We start from the raw sequence: 20,283 nt of genomic DNA on the forward strand, positions 1-20,283 counted from the left end.
CAGACCCACTAATGCATCTAAACAACTATCAGTTAGACACACTAATGTAACACCTGGTTCGCTAAGACCACCGCTCTGATACCAACTTTCATGACCCGTCCTAATCCATCTGGACTAATACATTACATTTGGTTACATCGCGAGGTACTTGACCTCTATATGATACATTTTACAAACATTGCATTCGTTCTTAAAAGACAAACTTTCTTTACATTGAAAGTTGACGACATGCATACCATTTTATAATATATCCAACTATAATTGACTTAGTATTAATCTTGATGAACTCGATGACTCGAATGCAACATCTTTCGAAATATGCCATGACTGACTCCAAGTAATATCCTTTAAATGAGCAAATGCACAGCGGAAGATTTCTTTAATACCTGAGAATAAACATGCTTTAAAGTGTCAACCAACAGGTTGGTGAGTTCATTAGTTTATCATAATCGATCATTTTAATCATTTTAATAGACCACAAGAATTTCATTTCCAGTTCTCATAAATATACGTCCCATGCATAGAGACAAAAATATCATTCATATGGATTGAACACCTGGTAACCGACATTAACAAGATGCATATAAGAATATTCCCTATCATTCCGGGAAATCCTTCGGACATGATAAAACAACATCAAAGTACTAAAGCATCCGCTCTAACGGATGGGGTTCGTTAGGCCCAATAGATCTATCTTTAGGATTCGCGTCAATTAGTAGACTGGTTTACTAATTCTTAGGTTACCAAGTAAAAACGGCATATTCGGCTTCGATCATTCAACCATATAATGTAGTTTCGATTACTTCTGTCTATTTCGTAAAACATTTATAAAAATTGCGCATGTATTCTCAGCCCAAAAATATAAAGGGTAAAAAGGCAAATGAAACCCACCATACTGTATTTTGTAGTAAAAATACATATTACGATATTGGTCAAATGCAGGGTTGGCCTCGGATTCACGAACCTATATCATTTGTATATATATATATATATATATATATATATTAAAACATATAATCGTAACTGAACAAATTTATTTATTATATCTGTAATTTATATATTATGTATGTTTAATTTGTGTATATATCCATAATGGTTAATATTTTTATAGTTATATTAATATATCCATATTTATATACATAATTGTTTAATGTTATATTTAAAAGTCCATAGTTTGTTATTTATATGTATTTATATAAATAATATTTATAGGTTTGATATATATAGTTATGTGAAATTTTAATATAAGTATAGTACAAATATATTTTATATACAAAATATCTATCTGTTTAAAAAGGTAGCTTTTGATATTAATGTTTTACTAGTGATAAAAATAATAACTTTTATTAATAATGATAATAATAATAATAATAATAATAATAATAATAATAATAATAATAATAATAATAATAATATTGTTATTAATGATACTTACGTTAATAATAATCATAATAATCTTAATAATTATAACAATGATGTTAATACCAGTATTAATGAAAATAATAAGGTTAATTTCAATAATAATACTAATATTAAATGATAATAAAACTAGTTTGTGTTATTTTTATAGTAATAATAATAATGATACTCCTAATCATAATAATACCTATATCAATGTTAATATTACTAATAATAACACTAATAATACTTAATGATGTTGATTAATAACAAAAGAGATAATGATATAGATCATATTATTAATGTTAACCTAATAATACTTATAACTAATAAATATAACAATAACAATAACAATAATAATAACAATAACAAAAATAATAACAAAAACAATAACAATAATAATAATAATAATAATAATAATAATAATAATAATAATAATAATGATAATAATAATAATAATAATAATAATAATAATAATAATAATAATAATAATAATAATAATAATAATAATAATAATAATAATAATAATAATAATAATAAAAATAAGAGTGTTACCCTTAAAAATTCTGCCTAAAAAAAGTTGTCACCCGCCAGGCTCGAACCCAAGACCTCTCGATCATTAAACACTCCCTTAAACCATTGGGCTGTCGCCCTTTTTCTGATTTAATACCGACTGTAAAAGTATATACCCCGTATTTATTTTCTGTTAACCTTCTTCTTCTTAATACAATCTAGTCGATCAGTGTACCATTCCAAACACGATTCATTTACAAAATAATTTTAGGTTATTCAAACTAATTATAATTATCAATAATTAGTGTTTATATTATAGAAAAACGAGAAAAAAATAAAAAAAACTGGGAAACCGCTGTTGCTGTGCGACGGTAACAAGAAAAAAAAATGATTTCTCTTTTGAGCTCGTTTTGGCAAAGATTGTAACACGAAATAGTTTGTAAATTGTATATGGAAACTATTGGAATCGTCAATTTACCTTGAAACATCAAAACGATTACGAATTTTGCTATGAACCAAATGTTTGACTTTTTGAAATAAAAGTTTGACTTCGAAATTTGAATTCGTTAGAAAGAGTTGGAACTTGAGATTTTATAGGGAGTTTGAGTGAAGGATTTCTAACAAGATTACATTAATACATTTTCAATTTTGGTTCAAATTCAAATTTTTGATGAACTCCTCAAGAACAGAAGAAACGAGCCTGAAACTTTTTAATTTTTCTGTTTTTAATTTGATTTGCAGTAGTGGCTTATAAAGAGTGATTAAATACATATTGTAGCTACTATAATTGATCATAACTACTAAGTGAAATCGACGTGTAACCAAAAGCAGACATGAAGGACAAGGAATAACATAAAATACAAAGTCTGAATGAAACTGCTAACAAATTTTTGGCTGTTATTGGGATCTTAGAGTCGTGATTTGTACTAATATCAATTAGAAATAGGAACCAAATCTCCAGCAATTTGATTTATATCTGGAACTGAATCTAGTGATATTTTTTTAAAATTATATTAATAATTAATATTAATATATATATAATTATATTAATAATAATAATTCTATTACTAATAAAAATACTGAATTTTATAATAATAACATAATAATAATTCTATTAATAATAATTATCCTAATAATAATAATTTTTAAAATAATAACACTAATAGTTATAATAATGTTCATAATAATATTATTAATACTATTATTAATAAATTGTATTATTTTTATGATAATAATAATAATAATAATAATAATAATTATTATTATTATTATTATTATTATTATTATTATTATTATATTAGTATGTAATACTGATTCTTAATAATTTAAATGATAATTTTGATAATGTTAAAGTTAATAAGAATACTGAAGACATAATAAGTTACATGTTTATATAATGATATTAATATTACTTGTACATATTAAAAAAAATAATAGTACAATTATTAATGTTAATATTAATAGTTATAATACAGGTAACAATAACATTGTTAATATAATATTTATGTTTTAACTTGTAATTACATTTTATATTACAATTTATTAATTATATAATAACATACAATTAATATTTAATATTTATACATTATAATATGTATAATAATAATAATAACAATCTATTTAATAATATTATTGATAATATTGCTTAATAATAATACTAGTAATGATAATAATAATAATATAAATGATAATAATAATAATAATCTTATTAGTTATAATAATATTAGTATTATTAATGATAATAATAATATCATCACTTATACATATCAAATTTTATATATATATATATATATATATATATATATATATATATATATACACACACACACACACATTTATTTATAAACAATTGTTCGTGAATCGTCGGACACAGTCAAAGGGTAATTCATTACATAAACACAGTTCAAAGTTTTTTTGAGATTTCAACATTACAGACGTTGCTTATCGTGTCGGAAACATTAAATCATATAAAGATTAAGTTTAAATTTGATCGAAATTTCTGGGTCGTCACACATCAAGTATCTGTTTAAGTACATTTCAAAAGGAACCAATCATGTTGCTGCTCGCATAACAAGGCCTGTGGGCAATACCGATGGTCAACAATCACAGGTTCCCAAGGCCATCGACGAGATTCCGAATTTCATTGACGCCCGCTTTATTTGACCTCATGAAGCTTGCTGGCGTATATTTAATTTCCCTATTCATCATCATGAGCCAACAGTCCAGATTCTTGGTATACATTTAGATAATATGCAACTGCTGACATTTCATGCATGTGAGCCGCTTGAATCCATTGTTCAAACAAATCAAACGAAGAAGATGATGCTCACTCAATGGATGCATTATAATGCTTCTTTTAGTGCAGGCCACCATCTAACTTACCTAGATTTTCCTCTGGAATTTATTTGGTATGATGGAAACAAGTGTTGGAAATAAAGGGCAAACCTGAAGAAGCCTTTTATTGGAAGGTTAACGTATATACATCCGGCATTTGGGGAGGCTTTTTTCTTGAGAATGCTCCTTTGCCATCAAAAGGGCTGCAAAAGCTTCGCAGATATTAGAACAGTCAATAATATTGTTCATTCTACATATCGATCGGCATGCGAGGCTATTGGCTTACTCGGTGATGATAAAGAATGGTCAACTTCTCTTGAAGAGGCTTCTATATCTGCGTCTTCGTCTGAGCTCCGCTCACTTTTCGTAAACATTTTGATGTACTGTTCGGTAACAAACCCATTAAATCTATAGGAAAAACACTGGAAACTTATGTCTGATGATATTTCTATTCGGGCTGCTGTTTCATTAAACATGTCAAAATTGCATATAAATACTAAAGAACTCCATAATTTTGTTTTGTATGAGGTTGAGCTTCTTTTAAATCAATGTTCAAGGTCAATAGCTGAGTATGGGTTACCTTCGTTGCCGCCAGACCTCCGGTTAGATCTTGCCAATCGGTTGATTATGGAGGAGAAAAATTATGATCGGGAATCACTTGAAATGGAACGCATACAACTTGAGAGCATAATGAATTCGAAACAAAAAATAGTGTACGATCTGATTACACGAGCCTCGTATGCTCAGGCAACTGAACTGATATTCGTTTCTGGGCATGGCGGTATGGCTAAGACATTCTTATGGAAGGCGATTATTACAGTATTGAGAGCAAGGGGTAAAATTGTTCTTGCTGTAGTATCATCTGGTATTGCATCCCTTCTTTTGCCATCAGGGCGAACGGTACATTCTTGATTCAAACTTCCATTGGTTCTCACTTATGAATCGATGTGCAATGTCAAGAAAAATACTCAAATGGCAAAATAATTACTGAAGACCGACCTAATTGTGTGGGATGAGGCACCGATGAACAATAGACAGTGTTTCGAGGCACTAGATCGAAGCCTTAGGGATATTTTAGACAACAATTACTAGCTGGATGCCTCCATTACTAGCTCATATTTGTGGCAAAAATTCAAGCTCTTTACTGTGACAACCCGGAAATTTCCAACCAAATTTAAACTTCAATCTTTATATATTCCCGACACGATAAGCAAAGTTTGTAAGTTGAATCTCAAGAATTTTAAACTGTGTTCATACATTCATTTAACCTCGACCAAATTCCAAAGATTCACGAACCATTATAGGAACGGATATGATTATATATGTATATATGTATATATTATAACTTGAAAACATTAACAAAGTATTAGACGTATAATACTTTACATAAACGTATTTGTTTCGAAATATATATTCAAATATGTTTATCGACGGAATTAGAAGATAATATTAAATGGTTGAATTATTGGATACATTGAATTATGATTACGAGTCTCTGTTGAGAGATCCACTTTAGGAAACCTTTCTTTAACGGTATTCGGAATATTTGGTAAAGTAATTTAAATGTAAGAACAAATGTGTCAATTGACAAAGGTTAGACAAAAGTTAGTGAAGAACTGGATTTCATAATATTCGCCTGGCATATTTTTTCAAACATAAGAAAATGATTTCAAAAACTGGGTTATTGTAATCTATTATTTATAGAGGTAAATTGATTATATAAATAATTAGCAGGAGTTAAGCTTTATATTATAAAGGTATATATATAGTGTTCCTTAAATGAAAACGTTTTTCGATATAATAGACTTCTATTAGTAAGAACGTATTATGACGTAACAACCTCTATTATTGTAACCTTTGTAATAAAATGATTTTTTTGATATAAAATAGTTTGATTATTAAAATGTTTTATGAACGTTTGTATATAAATGAACTATATCAATTTCTAAACCTTAAAATACAAATGTTACGAAATAGTAATTCTTAATATTTAAACGAGTTCTAAATATATAAGTTTTGAATGACATTAGCTTTGAAAAACTATATTAAGAAAATAGTTCAAACTTATATTTCGAAAAGAAAATATAAATATATATAACTTAGTCATAAAACGTCCTGATTTAAAATAATATATTCTGATAAACAGCGAGCCCCTGATTTATAGAAGCAAATGACCACAACACTCAATTATGTAAGATACATTTTTATAAAGTAATTTGTTGATGAGAAAGTCAAATTATTAATAAGGGTACGCGTCGCGTAACGTAAAAGGTTAGTTTTCTAAACGTACGAAAGTGCGCTCGAAAAACCGAAAGTGGTACATGAGTCTTGAGATCACGTCCGTGTCATTTTAGTAAAAATTACATTTTTACTACGCACGTAAATATAATATAATATTTAATTAATTCTAAAGATTAAATATTATATATTAAATAATATATAAAAACTAAATCATATGCGTAATATAAGGGAATGAAGAGTGTCGGCAATGGTTTATGAGCTGGAAGCATGCCAGCAAAAAAAAAAAAAAAAACTTCTTTAAATACTCGAAGTCGTCAGTTCCTTCATTTTCACCAACCTCTCTTATATTACTCTGTATCAATTATTTATTTATTTATTTATTAATTTTATTATTAAGATTAATTATCTTATTATTATTAGTATTAGTATTAGTATTATTAGGAGTAATATTACTAGTATTATACATAAAATACTACGACAAGGGTACGCGCGAGTTATTTTAAAAATGAGTTTTTATGAGTGGGATAGGGCTAAGGAAATTATGGGTTATAGCTATGGAGGTTATGGGTATGAATCATGGGTATGCTCGTGAGGTCAATTGGGTATTTATCGTCTCCGTTGCGTCTACGTACCTTTCCTGCAATATTGAATCTCAATATTGATACGTAAGCACTCGTAAATTAATTTTTACATATTAATATTGTATCCCTGACTAGTGCTCGAGTATATAGGATTATGCATGCTTGTACTTTTGATATTGCCCTTAGATAGGTTATGTTGAATCTTGAATTAGTTACACCTGTGGTTAAGATAAGGTATAAGATATGCATGTCGTTGGAAAGCTAGCGAAAAATAGTTGAATCTTGGTTTAAGAATCGCTTGAATCCAAGTAACGGTTAGAAAGTTATGAAATAAACAAATTGCAAAATAAATTTCGTAATTAAAATTGCTGATGATAATTAGTGAACTAATTTTTTGGGTTATAAAAAATGGTTATTTGGATCCTACTCGTCGAGTAGATGAATTTTCATATAAAGCACGTCTCGTTTCGTTGAACGGTTGTCAAGTTATGGACAAAAGAAGTTTTGCAAATTTTGATGAAATGTCAAAACGGGAACTGAAATTCTCGCTGATCTGCGTTGTTTCAGATAAAAAAAAATACCACTGAATTCTTTGCTGTAAGGTCTAACAAATAACTCTGGCCGTTTGTCAATTCGAGTCTCGACAATTTTTTTAAAAATCGTCAAAGTTGACTGTTTGGTTACATTTTAAAATCCTGAAAAGAGCTGAAACTTTTTATTTAAAAATGTCAGTTTTGTATCAGTTGTCATGGTCGGTCTGATGTGTGTTTACTTTTGCCAAAAATCATGTTATATCTTTGTGGTAACGAGAATTTGCAGGCTTTGACCGTTTGTCAATCCGAGTTTAGAGGAATTTTCTAAAAATCTCTAAAGTAGGCTACTCGGTCATTTTTGTAAATTTATTAAAGCTGAAAAATTAACTTTGAAACGCCAAAACCGCGTTGGCAACTATGAGTTGTCTAGGTTTGGTTTACTTCTGTAACATTTATGCTTAATCTTTTTGGTAATGTGTAACTTTTATCTTTGGCCGTTTATCAATCGGAGCTCCGATAATTTTTCTAAAAATCGCTGAAGTGGCCCGTTTAGTCATGTTTGACCGAAAATCATTTTTGTATAAGTTATTGTATATTTGCATGCGACCTCATTTTTACTTTGACCTTTGACATTTGACTTTAACCTTTGACTTTTGACTTTTAACTTTGACTTTTCCCGTTAACTTTTCAGTTAACTTTTTGTGTGACTTTCTCTAAAAACTAAAATACTATTTTATGATTATGAGACCATTTGCGTTACGTTGTTTCACACGTCACCTTTTACTAGAATCTTAATTGAGCATGAGTAATATAACATGTTACTATACTGTTGAGTTAGTCTCGAGCATTAGGATTGTGGTACACTATGACTTGACCTAATTTGTTAGACAAATATTGACCAACATATATATATATATATATATATATATATATATACATACATATATATATATATACATATATATATATATATACATATATATATATATATATATATACATATATATATATATATATATATATATATATATATATATATATATATATATATATATATATATATATATATATATATATATATATAATTAATTTAGGTTCGTGAATCCGAGGCCAACCTTGCACTTGTTCAATGACGTTATATGTATTTTTACTACGAAATACAGTATGGTGAGTTTCATTTGCCATTTTACCCTTTATATTTTTGGGCTGAGAATACATGCGCAACTTTTATAACTGTTTTACGAAATAGACACAAGTAATCGAAACTACATTCTATGGTTGAATTATTAAACCGAATATGCCCCTTTTTATTAAGTCTGATAATCTAAGAATTATGGAACAGACACCCTAATTGACGCGAACTCTAAAGATAGATCTATCGGGCTCAACAAGCCCCATCCAAAGTACCGGATGCTTTATATCATGTCCGAAGGAGGATCCCGGAATGATGGGGATATTCTATATGCATCTTGTTAAGGTCGGTTACCAGTGTTCAATCCATATGAATGATTTTTGTCTCTATGTATGGGACGTATGTTTATGAGAAATGAAAATATGAAATTCTTGTGGTCTATTAAAATGATGAAAATGAATGATTATGATAAACTAATGAACTCACCAACCTTTTGGTTGACACTTTAAAGCATGTTTATTCTCAGGTATCAAAGAAATCTTCCGCTGTGCATTAGCTCATTTTAAAGATATTACTTGGAATCATTCATGGCATATTTCAAAAGACGTTGCATTCAAGTCGTTGAGTTCAGTAAAGATTATGATTAAGTAAATGACATATTAGATCATTTATAGATAGATGTTATAAAATGGTATGCATGCCTGTCAACTTTCCATGTAATGAAAGTTTGTCTTTTAAAACGAAAGCAATGTTTGTAAAATGTATCATATAGAGGTCAAATACCTCGCGATGTAATCAGATGTTATTGTATTCGTTCTTATGGATTAGGACGGGTCTTTACATGTGGTATCAGAGCGGTGGTCTTAGCGAACCAGGTCTGCATTAGTGTGTCTAACTGAAAAGTTGTTAGGATGCATTAATGAGTCTGGACTTCGACCGTGTCTACATGTCAAAAGTTTGCTTATCATTTCTAGTCGGACTTCATCTGCTTATCATCCTTAGGAAATTACCTGCTTATCATTATTAGTCTAGACACGTCTTGCTACATTAATTGCATGAGTAGTGTATAGACAAAAATTTATACCTTAGCGTATCTGCTAAATCATATCTTATCGTATCTGTTACTTTAAACTTTGCCTGACATACCCCGCAAATTCCTCCGTAATCTACGATATCTTATGATTTATATATATGGATATTCTATGTAAATAGAATACCACCCGATAGCCGAAAAATCATTTTATATCGAAAAAAATCCTTTATCCAATCGTACGAAATGGAATTCGTCATCAGTTCAAGTCACTCGGATTTCGAAATGGAATCCCATTCAAGCTCCGAAAGCAGTGTGACCAGAATGGATCAACCAATCAGTCATCACCTATTCTGGATGAATTGGGGATGGGTTCGTAGCCTCCTCAATCATTGGATACAAGAAGAAGGCGATCCTTTCCATCCACCACATTGCCCTCTTGATGAAGAACCTGAAGCACTTACCGGCGAACCTGTCAGAAATACCATTTTCTCTCTCATTTCCAGAGTATCTCGTCACGATTATATATTACATCAAATTTTAGATTTTGTTTATCCGCTCGTTCGAACCGACAATCACCCCGGTGTAATAGAAGAAGTCAACGAGCTTCACGCTCGAGTAGTGGCTTTGGAGAATATGATGCAAAGATTACAAACACCAGCAGCAGCACCAGCAGCATAACCAGTACCACCATCATCAACGCCAACAGTACCATTACCACCCCTCAACCACAATCGCATCGTAAACTTCAACTTTACAATCTGTCCCACGAGCACCAATCCTGTAAATACCAAGAAATACCAACAACAACAAACGATGAAGTGTTGATTCATAACTTCATTGGAGAAACATTCTGTGACAATTATGTAGTCTCTAAAGTCTTAGAGATTATCTATTCTAACCCTAACCAAAATCAGATGAGTGAACCAAAATGATAGAAGGAAGAGTAGAAATCCTGACAAGAATGATGCGTGATTCACAAGCTAGACTTGTTTTACCAACAGCATCAACAGTACCGTTAACATCACCAGCACAGTCAGTGCCATCAACATCGTCAGAATCAGCAGCACCTATAACATCAAAAGCTCCGCCAGTTCAAGAATCACTGTTGACATCATTACAAATCAATAACACGTATATTGTATCGATGAGTTATGAAGAATTAACTCATTCCCTCTGAAGAAATTATATGTATATTTTATATATATATATATATTTTTTTTGAAATAAAAAAAATAAAAATAAATCTTTCCGCGCTAAGCTATTGTGTGTGAATCTTAACTACTCGGTTAATTCATATTACAAATATGCAATAATGTACGTCCTTCAGCTGCAACTTAACCAGCGTTAACTACAATCTCTGTTGCAATTTAACAAATTCCAATTCATAATAAATCAAGCATATATTTGATTTTACACTTTCATCATCGATGTACCCGAAACTTTTCAGATAACATCATTCGTACTCTGCGAAGTTCACAAGAATTTAACGAAAACCAACATCACATCTCAACAAATAACGAAGTATTGATTCATAATTTCAATATTATTGAAGAAATACTTATGTAATCTCTAAAGCCTTCAAGGGATTATTCAATTCTGGTTTCAACCATAAATCGAATGAGTTTAATTTAGTATTGACTCATTGAAATCTATGTTATATCTGAAGAGAATATATACATATATATTTTCATAAAGACTGTAATAAAATTCTTTTATATAAAATATTAATTGTGAATTTTTTTTAACGGGTAGGTAATACCTGAGATATATATATATATATATATATATATATATATATATATATATATATATATATATATATATATATATATATATATATTCACAATTAATATGTTACATTCTTCGAATCTGATTAAGCAAATTATCAACTATACTTCCTACTTTCTCAATAATATGCATTCTTTTATAGCAATCAAAACAACAATACTCATTCAAACTCAATTACATATTCTGAATTTGAAACCTCAGAATTCAATACGAAATATAACCGGTACCATCACTTTTAGAGTCTTACATCCTTCAAAGCTATACTTTGACTTCAAAACTATGTTAGAACATCAAATGTATATTAACGATTACAATCTGTGTTCAAACCCTTCGAAAATTTCTGAAGACACTTCAAATAATGAGCAATTGAGATGATGATCCAACCACATGTTACCCACAGTTATGTACCACAAAAACTCTTGAAACCAAAGTAAAAGTTTAAACAACGTATTCGCGTCAGATTCTTTGGCATTTATTAGCAAAAATAACTTTGCGACTCCTTTTCAAAGTAGCCAGTTTTGTCACAGCTCCAGCAAGTCAACTTCGACTTTTCAGTCAGGCTAACCTTATTATAACCTTGAGATATACACCATCGTTACCAGAGAACCTTTTACATTCCACCATATTATTAGTAGATGTACCAACAACTTCATTACCCTTTGACTTTAGCCTCTACAAAAAGTCATTATAATTATTCATTGAAACCCCATCATTTACTCATTCGCATCTTGTACCGAGAATTGCCATACGAATCATTGAGAATTAGCAATCAGTATTTTGAAATCTTGCAGTAGACAGGCCAACAGTTATATGTGTATATATAACGTCTATCTTCTGGACTTAATTTGAATGTGAAGTTTCTGAAAAACACTCCGAACTACGAATTGGTTCTCCGAAAATGGAAAAATGCTAATGAAGCAGCAAAAACTATAAACGACTTTAAATGGTAAAAGCTGGATGATAATGAAGAAGTGTGCTGGCAAAGCGCAGAAAAAGGGAAGTTTTGGAACTGAAAAATGGATTGAGCAAAGTATGAAGGAGGCTGTGGACAAATCACAAAGACTGAACCTGACTTCAAAGGATCCAAATGATTCAGTACCTGCTAAAGTCATTAACGAATACCTTGCTCCTGACTCTAAACCCCTGCGGACAATATTCTTCATCATCCTCTGATATTAGAAATTCTAAAAATATCATTGTATCTTTCATTATAAATATCCTCCATATTTCTGAAGATATTTTCATAATTATTTTTATCTGAAATTATTTATCTCTTCGCGCTATCTGTATTACATCATAAAAGAAACTATTTTAGTTTCTAAATTCTGAAACATTCGAGTTTAAAATAGGAATCTTTTTGAAGTAGTGTTGGGAGCTGAAGCATGAGTTAATATAATATAATGACACTTGATCAACGTGATTATATTATAATAAGTCATGCTGAGTTTCTAAATAGAATGTGATGATTCACAGATCATAACATCATCATGTGCCATGGTATACGATTCTTTTATTCTATTTAATCTCTAAAATATCAAGAAAATATTTCTTGATGATTCCGCCTTTTCCAAGGTATTCTGGTAATTTGACAAGTCAGGATCGTGCCATCACAATTTCCTTCCTAGAACATTAACAATGTTCATTCCGAAATTCATATATGCTAATTCTGGACCATTACAAGCGGTGCTTAATAACAAGAAGAAGAAACGAAAGGACAAAACTCCGAAATAGAAATTGGGGTATAAATTGCAGCAAAATAAAAGAGAGCATTAACTGTGGATGACAATGATTATAGAAGACATAAGCAGAGACTTTGAAATATAAAGGAAGATATAAAGCCCAATGACAAACCAGAAATTATAAACCATATATATCGATGCATATAGCAATATAAAGACACCGGAGAACTAGAAACACTATAAACCCAAGAGTATAGTAGAAGTAAATAGATTCTTCCGGCGGTAGATGAAAAAGAAGAATGACCGATATGAAAGTTAGAAGTATATCGAGAATCAGAACTGGATGGAGCATATTGATGAATACTTTAAAATATGAGTTTAGGGGGAAAGAATAGAAGGTGATGAAACTTGACTAGGAACTTAGAAATCAACAGATTTAACTCACACAATGGCGGAATAAGTGAATCAAACCCTCTAGTGAATAGGTTAAACTTTTTGGGATTAATTTAGTCAAACCACAACTAAATCAAGTGTGATTAGATCAACACCTAGAGCTATTATTCACCACCTGGGTGATTTGGATTGAGAGAGAATCGGAGGAGCTCACCAGATCTGAGTGTGTGTAACAAATGAGAGGCTTAACCTAAAATGAAGAACATAAGACTTTATATACCTCTGCTGTTGACTCACCCGTATGATTCATCCATCACATGTACGAATTGGCTTCATCAGTTGTACCGGTGATCACTCACTCGTGTCTTCTCATTTAGGTTGTAATTGTGACTTAGCTCAGCATCAACCGTGCGTATGAGCATGTCAGCCGTACGAGTGAGGCTTCACTCGTACGTCTGACCTAGTCTAACATAGTAAAACATCCAAATCTCATTCCTACAGTTCTTGTAACCACATACAAACACGGATAGGATAATAACGAGCGATCATGGTGGCCTGTAAACTGTTGTACCTGTAATGGACGTGGGTAGATGTCTAGGGACTTGCATAAAATGCATCAACAGAAGGTGTGAGTTGTAAGGAAACGAAGGAGGTGAATTTATAAAAAAAAAATCTCCGACAGAACAATTAAAATGGACGATCGTATTTAAAGCGGATCCTAATTCCATTGGTTACCAGAGAATCAAATCTTATTACGAAGATTTTCTTCAAATCCCTTGAAATCTGAAAATCAATCATATCTACGTCAAATGATAAGATGATTCTACACTTACTCATTTCACTCTTCTATGTTAGCTTAATTCGTACTCTTCATATAAATGGATTGTTTATCCAAATTATTCGCTGATGATAAAACTCTAATTTTCAGCCCGTATGCATCATGAAAACATACTTATTATCATTCACGAACTTTCCACTCAAATATCGAGACGAAATTTCTTTAACGGATAGGTACTGTGACAACCCGGAAATTTCTAACCAAATTTAAACTTCAATCTTTATATATTCCCGACACGATAAGCAAAGTTTGTAAGTTGAATCTCAAGAATTTTAAACTGTGTTCATACATTCATTTAACCTCGACCAAATTCCAAAGATTCACGAACCATTATAGGAACGGATATGATTATATATGTATATATGTATATATTATAACTTGAAAACATTAACAAAGTATTAGACGTATAATACTTTACATAAACGTATTTGTTTCGAAATATATATTCAACTATGTTTATCGACGGAATTAGAAGATAATATTAAATGGTTGAATTATTGGATACATTGAATTATGATTACGAGTCTCTGTTGAGAGATCCACTTTAGGAAACCTTTCTTTAACGGTATTCGAAATATTTGGTAAAGTAATTTACATGTAAGAACAAATGTGTCAATTGACAAAGGTTAGACAAAAGTTAGTGAAGAACTGGATTTCATAATATTCGCCTGACATATTTTTTCAAACATAAGAAAATGATTTCAAAAACTGGGTTATTGTAATCTATTATTTATAGAGGTAAATTGATTATATAAATAATTAGCAGGAGTTAAGCTTTATATTATAAAGGTATATATATATATATATATATATATATATATATATATATATATAGTGTTCCTTAAATAAAAACGTTTTTCGATATAATAGACTTCTATTAGTAAAAACGTATTATGACGTAACAACCTCTATTATTGTAACCTTTGTAATAAAATGATTTTTTTGATATAAAATAGTTTGATTATTAAAATGTTTTATGAACGTTTGTATATAAATGAACTATATCAATTTCTAAACCTTAAAATACAAATGTTACGAAATAGTAATTCTTAATATTTAAACGAGTTCTAAATATATAAGTTTTGAATGACATTAGCTTTGAAAAACTATATTAAGAAAATAGTTCAAACTTATATTTCGAAAAGAAAATATAAATATATATAACTTAGTTATAAAACGTCCTGATTTAAAATAATACATTCTGATAAACAGCGAGCCCCTGATTTATAGAAGCAAATGACCACAACACTCAATTATGTAAGCTACATTTTTATAAAGTAATTTGTTGATGAGAAAGTCAAATTATTAATAAGGGTACGCGTCGTGTAACGTAAAAGGTTAGTTTTCTAAACGTACGAAAGTGCGCTCGAAAAATCGAAAGTGGTACATGAGTCATGAGATCACGTCCGTGTCATTTTAGTAAAAATTACATTTTTACTACGCACATAAATATAATATAATATTTAATTAATTCTAAAGATTAAATATTATATATATTAAATAATATATAAAAACTAAATCATATGCGTAATATAAGGGAATGAAGAGTGTCGGCAATGGTTTATGAGATGGAAGCATGCTAGCGTAAAAAAAAAAAAAAAAAAAAAAAAAAAAAAAAAAACTTCTTTAAATACTCGAAGTCGTCAGTTCCTTCATTTTCACCAACCTCTCTTATATTACTCTGTATCAATTATTTATTTATTTATTTATTAATTTTATTATTAAGATTAATTATCTTATTATTATTAGTATTAGTATTATTAGGAGTAATATTACTAGTATTATACATAAAATACTACGACAAGGGTACGCGCGAGTTATTTTAAAAATGAGTTTTTATGAGTGGGATAGGGCTAAGGAAATTATGGGTTATAGCTATGGAGGTTATGGGTATAAATCATGGGTATGCTCGTGAGGTCAATTGGGTATTTATCATCTCCGTTGCGTCTACGTACCTTTCCTGCAATATTGAATCTCAATATTGATACGTAAGCACTCGTAAATTAATTTTTACATATTAATAGTGTATCCCTGACTAGTGCTCGAGTATATAGCATTATGCATGCTTGTACTTTTGATATTGCCCTTAGATAGGTTATATTGAATCTTGAATTAGTTACACCTGTGGTTAAGATAAGGTATAAGATATGCATGTCGTTGGAAAGCTAGCGAAAAATAGTTGAATCTTGGTTTAAGAATCGCTTGAATCCAAGTAACGGTTAGAAAGTTATGAAATAAACAAATTGCAAAATAAATTTCGTAATTAAAATTGCTGATGATAATTAGTGAACCAATTTTTTGGGTTAAAAAAGTGGTTATTTGGATCCTACTCGTCGAGTAGATGAATTTTCATATAAAGCACGTCTCGTTTCGTTGAACGGTTGTCAAGTTATGGAAAAAAGAAGTTTTGCAAATTTTGATGAAATGTCAAAACGGGAACTGAAATTCTCGCTGATCTGCGTTGTTTCAGATAAAAAAAATACCACTGAATTCTTTACTATAAGGTCTAACAAACAACTCTGGCCGTTTGTCAATTCGAGTCTCGACGATTTTTCTAAAAATCGTCAAAGTTGACTGTTTGGTTACATTTTAAAATCCTGAAAAGAGCTGAAACTTTTTATTTAAAAATGTCAGTTTTGTATCAGATGTCATGGTCGGTCTGATGTGTGTTTACTTTTGCCAAAAATCATGTTATATCTTCGTGGTAACGAGAATTTGCAGGCTTTGACCGTTTGTCAATCCGAGTTTCGAGGAATTTTCTAAAAATCTCCAAAGTAGGCTACTCGGTCATTTTTGTAAATTTATTAAAGCTGAAAAATTAACTTTGAAACGCCGAAACCGCGTTGGCAACTACGAGTTGTCTAGGTTTGGTTTACTTCTGTAACATTTATGCTTAATCTTTTTGGTAATGTGTAACTTTTATCTTTGGCCGTTTATCAATCGGAGCTCCGATAATTTTTCAAAAAATCGCTGAAGTGGCCCGTTTAGTCATGTTTGACCGAAAATCATTTTTGTATAAGTTATTGTATATTTGCATGCGACCTCATTTTTACTTTGACCTTTGACTTTTGACTTTAACCTTTGACTTTTGACTTTTAACTTTGACTTTTCCCGTTAACTTTTCAGTTAACTTTTTGTGTGACTTTCTCTAAAAACTAAAATACTATTTTATGATTATGAGACCATTTGCGTTACGTTGTTTCACACGTCACCTTTTACTAGAATCTTAATTGAGCATGAGTAATATAACATGTTACTATACTGTTGAGTTAGTCTCGAGCATTAGGATTGTGGTACACTATGACTTGACCTAATTTGTTAGACAAATATTGACCAACACATATATATAATTAATTTAGGTTCGTGAATCCGAGGCCAACCTTGCACTTGTTCAATGACGTTATATGTATTTTTACTACGAAATACAGTATGGTGAGTTTCATTTGCCTTTTTACCCTTTATATTTTTGGGCTGAGAATACATGCGCAACTTTTATAACTGTTTTACGAAATAGACACAAGTAATCGAAACTACATTCTATGGTTGAATTATTAAACTGAATATGCCCCTTTTTATTAAGTCTGGTAATCTAAGAATTAGGGAACAGACACCCTAATTGACGCGAACTCTAAAGATAGATCTATCGGGCTCAACAAGCCCCATCCAAAGTACCGGATGCTTTAGTACTTCGAAATTTATATCATGTCCGAAGGAGGATCCCGGAATGATGGGGATATTCTATATGCATCTTGTTAAGGTCGGTTACCAGGTGTTCAATCCATATGAATGATTTTTGTCTCTATGTATGGGACGTATGTTTATGAGAAATGAAAATATGAAATTCTTGTGGTCTATTAAAATGATGAAAATGAATGATTATGATAAACTAATGAACTCACCAACCTTTTGGTTGACACTTTAAAGCATGTTTATTCTCAGGTATCAAAGAAATCTTCCGCTGTGCATTAGCTCATTTTAAAGATATTACTTGGAATCATTCATGGCATATTTCAAAAGACGTTGCATTCAAGTCGTTGAGTTCAGTAAAGATTATGATTAAGTAAATGACAGATTAGATCATTTATAGATAGATGTTATAAAATGGTATGCATGCCTGTCAACTTTCCATGTAATGAAAGTTTGTCTTTTAAAACGAATGCAATGTTTGTAAAATGTATCATATAGAGGTCAAATACCTCGCGATGTAATCAGATGTTATTGTATTCGTTCTTATGGATTAGGACGGGTCTTTACATTTACCCTCACAGAAAACATGCGGCTGCAACGACCTGGCCTAACATTGTTAGAAATGAAAGAAATTTCTGATTTCTCTGACTGGTTCCTTAACATTGGCAACGGTCAAGTAGGGATACCTGATGTGGAAGATCCATAGAACGCCCGGTGGGTACAAATACCCGATGAATATTGCATCCCCGACAACGAAGACGGCCTTGCAAATCTGATCTCATTAATATATCCTCGTGAATCGTTACAAAATCTAACAGCTGTCGAGCTTCAATAAAAATCAATTGTCTGCCCAAAGAATGATGCAGCCGATGCAATAAATAAGACCATTGTCGATACGGTTGACGGGCCGATTAAAACTTACCATAGTTTAGACACTGCGACGCCGCATGGAAATGACGGTGGTGAATCAGAACTCCTATACCCTGTTGAATACCTGAATACATTAAATTTTCCCGGTCTTCCACCGCACGCGCTAGAGCTAAAAATCAGTGTACCATCTATTTTGCTTAGAAATGTTAATGTTGGTGGTGGGCTTTATAATGGAACAAGGATGATAGTTACTCAACTATTATCTAATCAGTTTAATGTGAAATAATTACAGGAACACGAGTTGGCCAGAAAATTTTCCTCCCTAGGATGGGCCTCATATACAAAGACACGCACTTCCTTATATTTTAAAAAGGCAGTAACTTCCGATTAAAATATCATACGCAATGACTATAAAAAAAATCCAGGGTCAATCTCTTAGTAAGATAGGGGTCTACTTACTAAAACCTATTTTTGGTCATGGCCAGTTGTACGTTGCACTATCAAGAGCCATGTCGTGGAATGGTCTTAGGTTACTTATAAAGAGCATGAAAATCAAGGTCCAAACATGACGAAGAATATAGTGTACAGCAATTTTCTGTCAACACTTAGCGATTTTGAGATCCACTTACCGTGCTAGCATTACATGTCAAAGAAACCCACAGCCATCGTGTTATACTACTTACTTCAAATGTATTTTTTTTATAGTCAGTACTAATATGATATTTATTTTAATAGTATGGAACAAATCACTCCACTTGCATAACTGGTAGCCAGTGAGAGGAATAGGATAATCGAAGCTAAAGTTTATCGCAAATGGATGACCCGTAATTACCACACTCAAGCTCCAACTGGTTACTACTGCATAATCCTTGGTGAAATGGTAATGTTCGTTTTCTTAAAATTTGCTACATTTATCTGTTACATTGTTTTTCATATAAAAATGCTACTGCTCCATACATTAAATCATTTTCAGAACTTCCCTATGGTGGTCAACATGAGGTTCAATGACATGGAGTTCCTCGATAGCCAGATGTAACTAAACGCAGTGTACAGGATCCGCAACTTCTCATGTCATGCAACAAGTAGATGGGAAAAAATATTGCATGGTCCAACAACTTTGGCCTTCGACCTTAATGCAACTTTTGAACATCTTCCTGATGCAGTCTTCCCTGACCATTATTTCCAGATTGTCGCTTACAATCAACTGCGATCGCATATTCCAAACACTACTTTGCTTGCTGGTAATTTTTTCTATTCTGCCTA

The 20,283-nt window shown here is 30.9% G+C and overlaps 1 protein-coding gene across 1 annotated transcript; it reads left to right on the plus strand.

Moving 5' to 3' along the window:
* The first annotated feature begins 4,425 nt into the window (after window positions 1-4,425).
* LOC139863974 (uncharacterized) lies at window positions 4,426-19,306 on the plus strand. Its single transcript, XM_071852569.1, has 3 exons — window positions 4,426-4,611; window positions 4,660-5,145; window positions 19,007-19,306. Exons 1-3 carry the CDS (start codon window positions 4,426-4,428, stop codon window positions 19,304-19,306), a joined length of 972 nt encoding a protein of 323 aa, XP_071708670.1.
* The last annotated feature ends 977 nt before the right edge of the window (window positions 19,307-20,283 follow it).

The sequence above is a fragment of the Rutidosis leptorrhynchoides genome, chromosome 8 (assembly GCF_046630445.1).
Source record: "Rutidosis leptorrhynchoides isolate AG116_Rl617_1_P2 chromosome 8, CSIRO_AGI_Rlap_v1, whole genome shotgun sequence".
NCBI classification, from domain to species: Eukaryota; Viridiplantae; Streptophyta; class Magnoliopsida; order Asterales; family Asteraceae; genus Rutidosis; species Rutidosis leptorrhynchoides.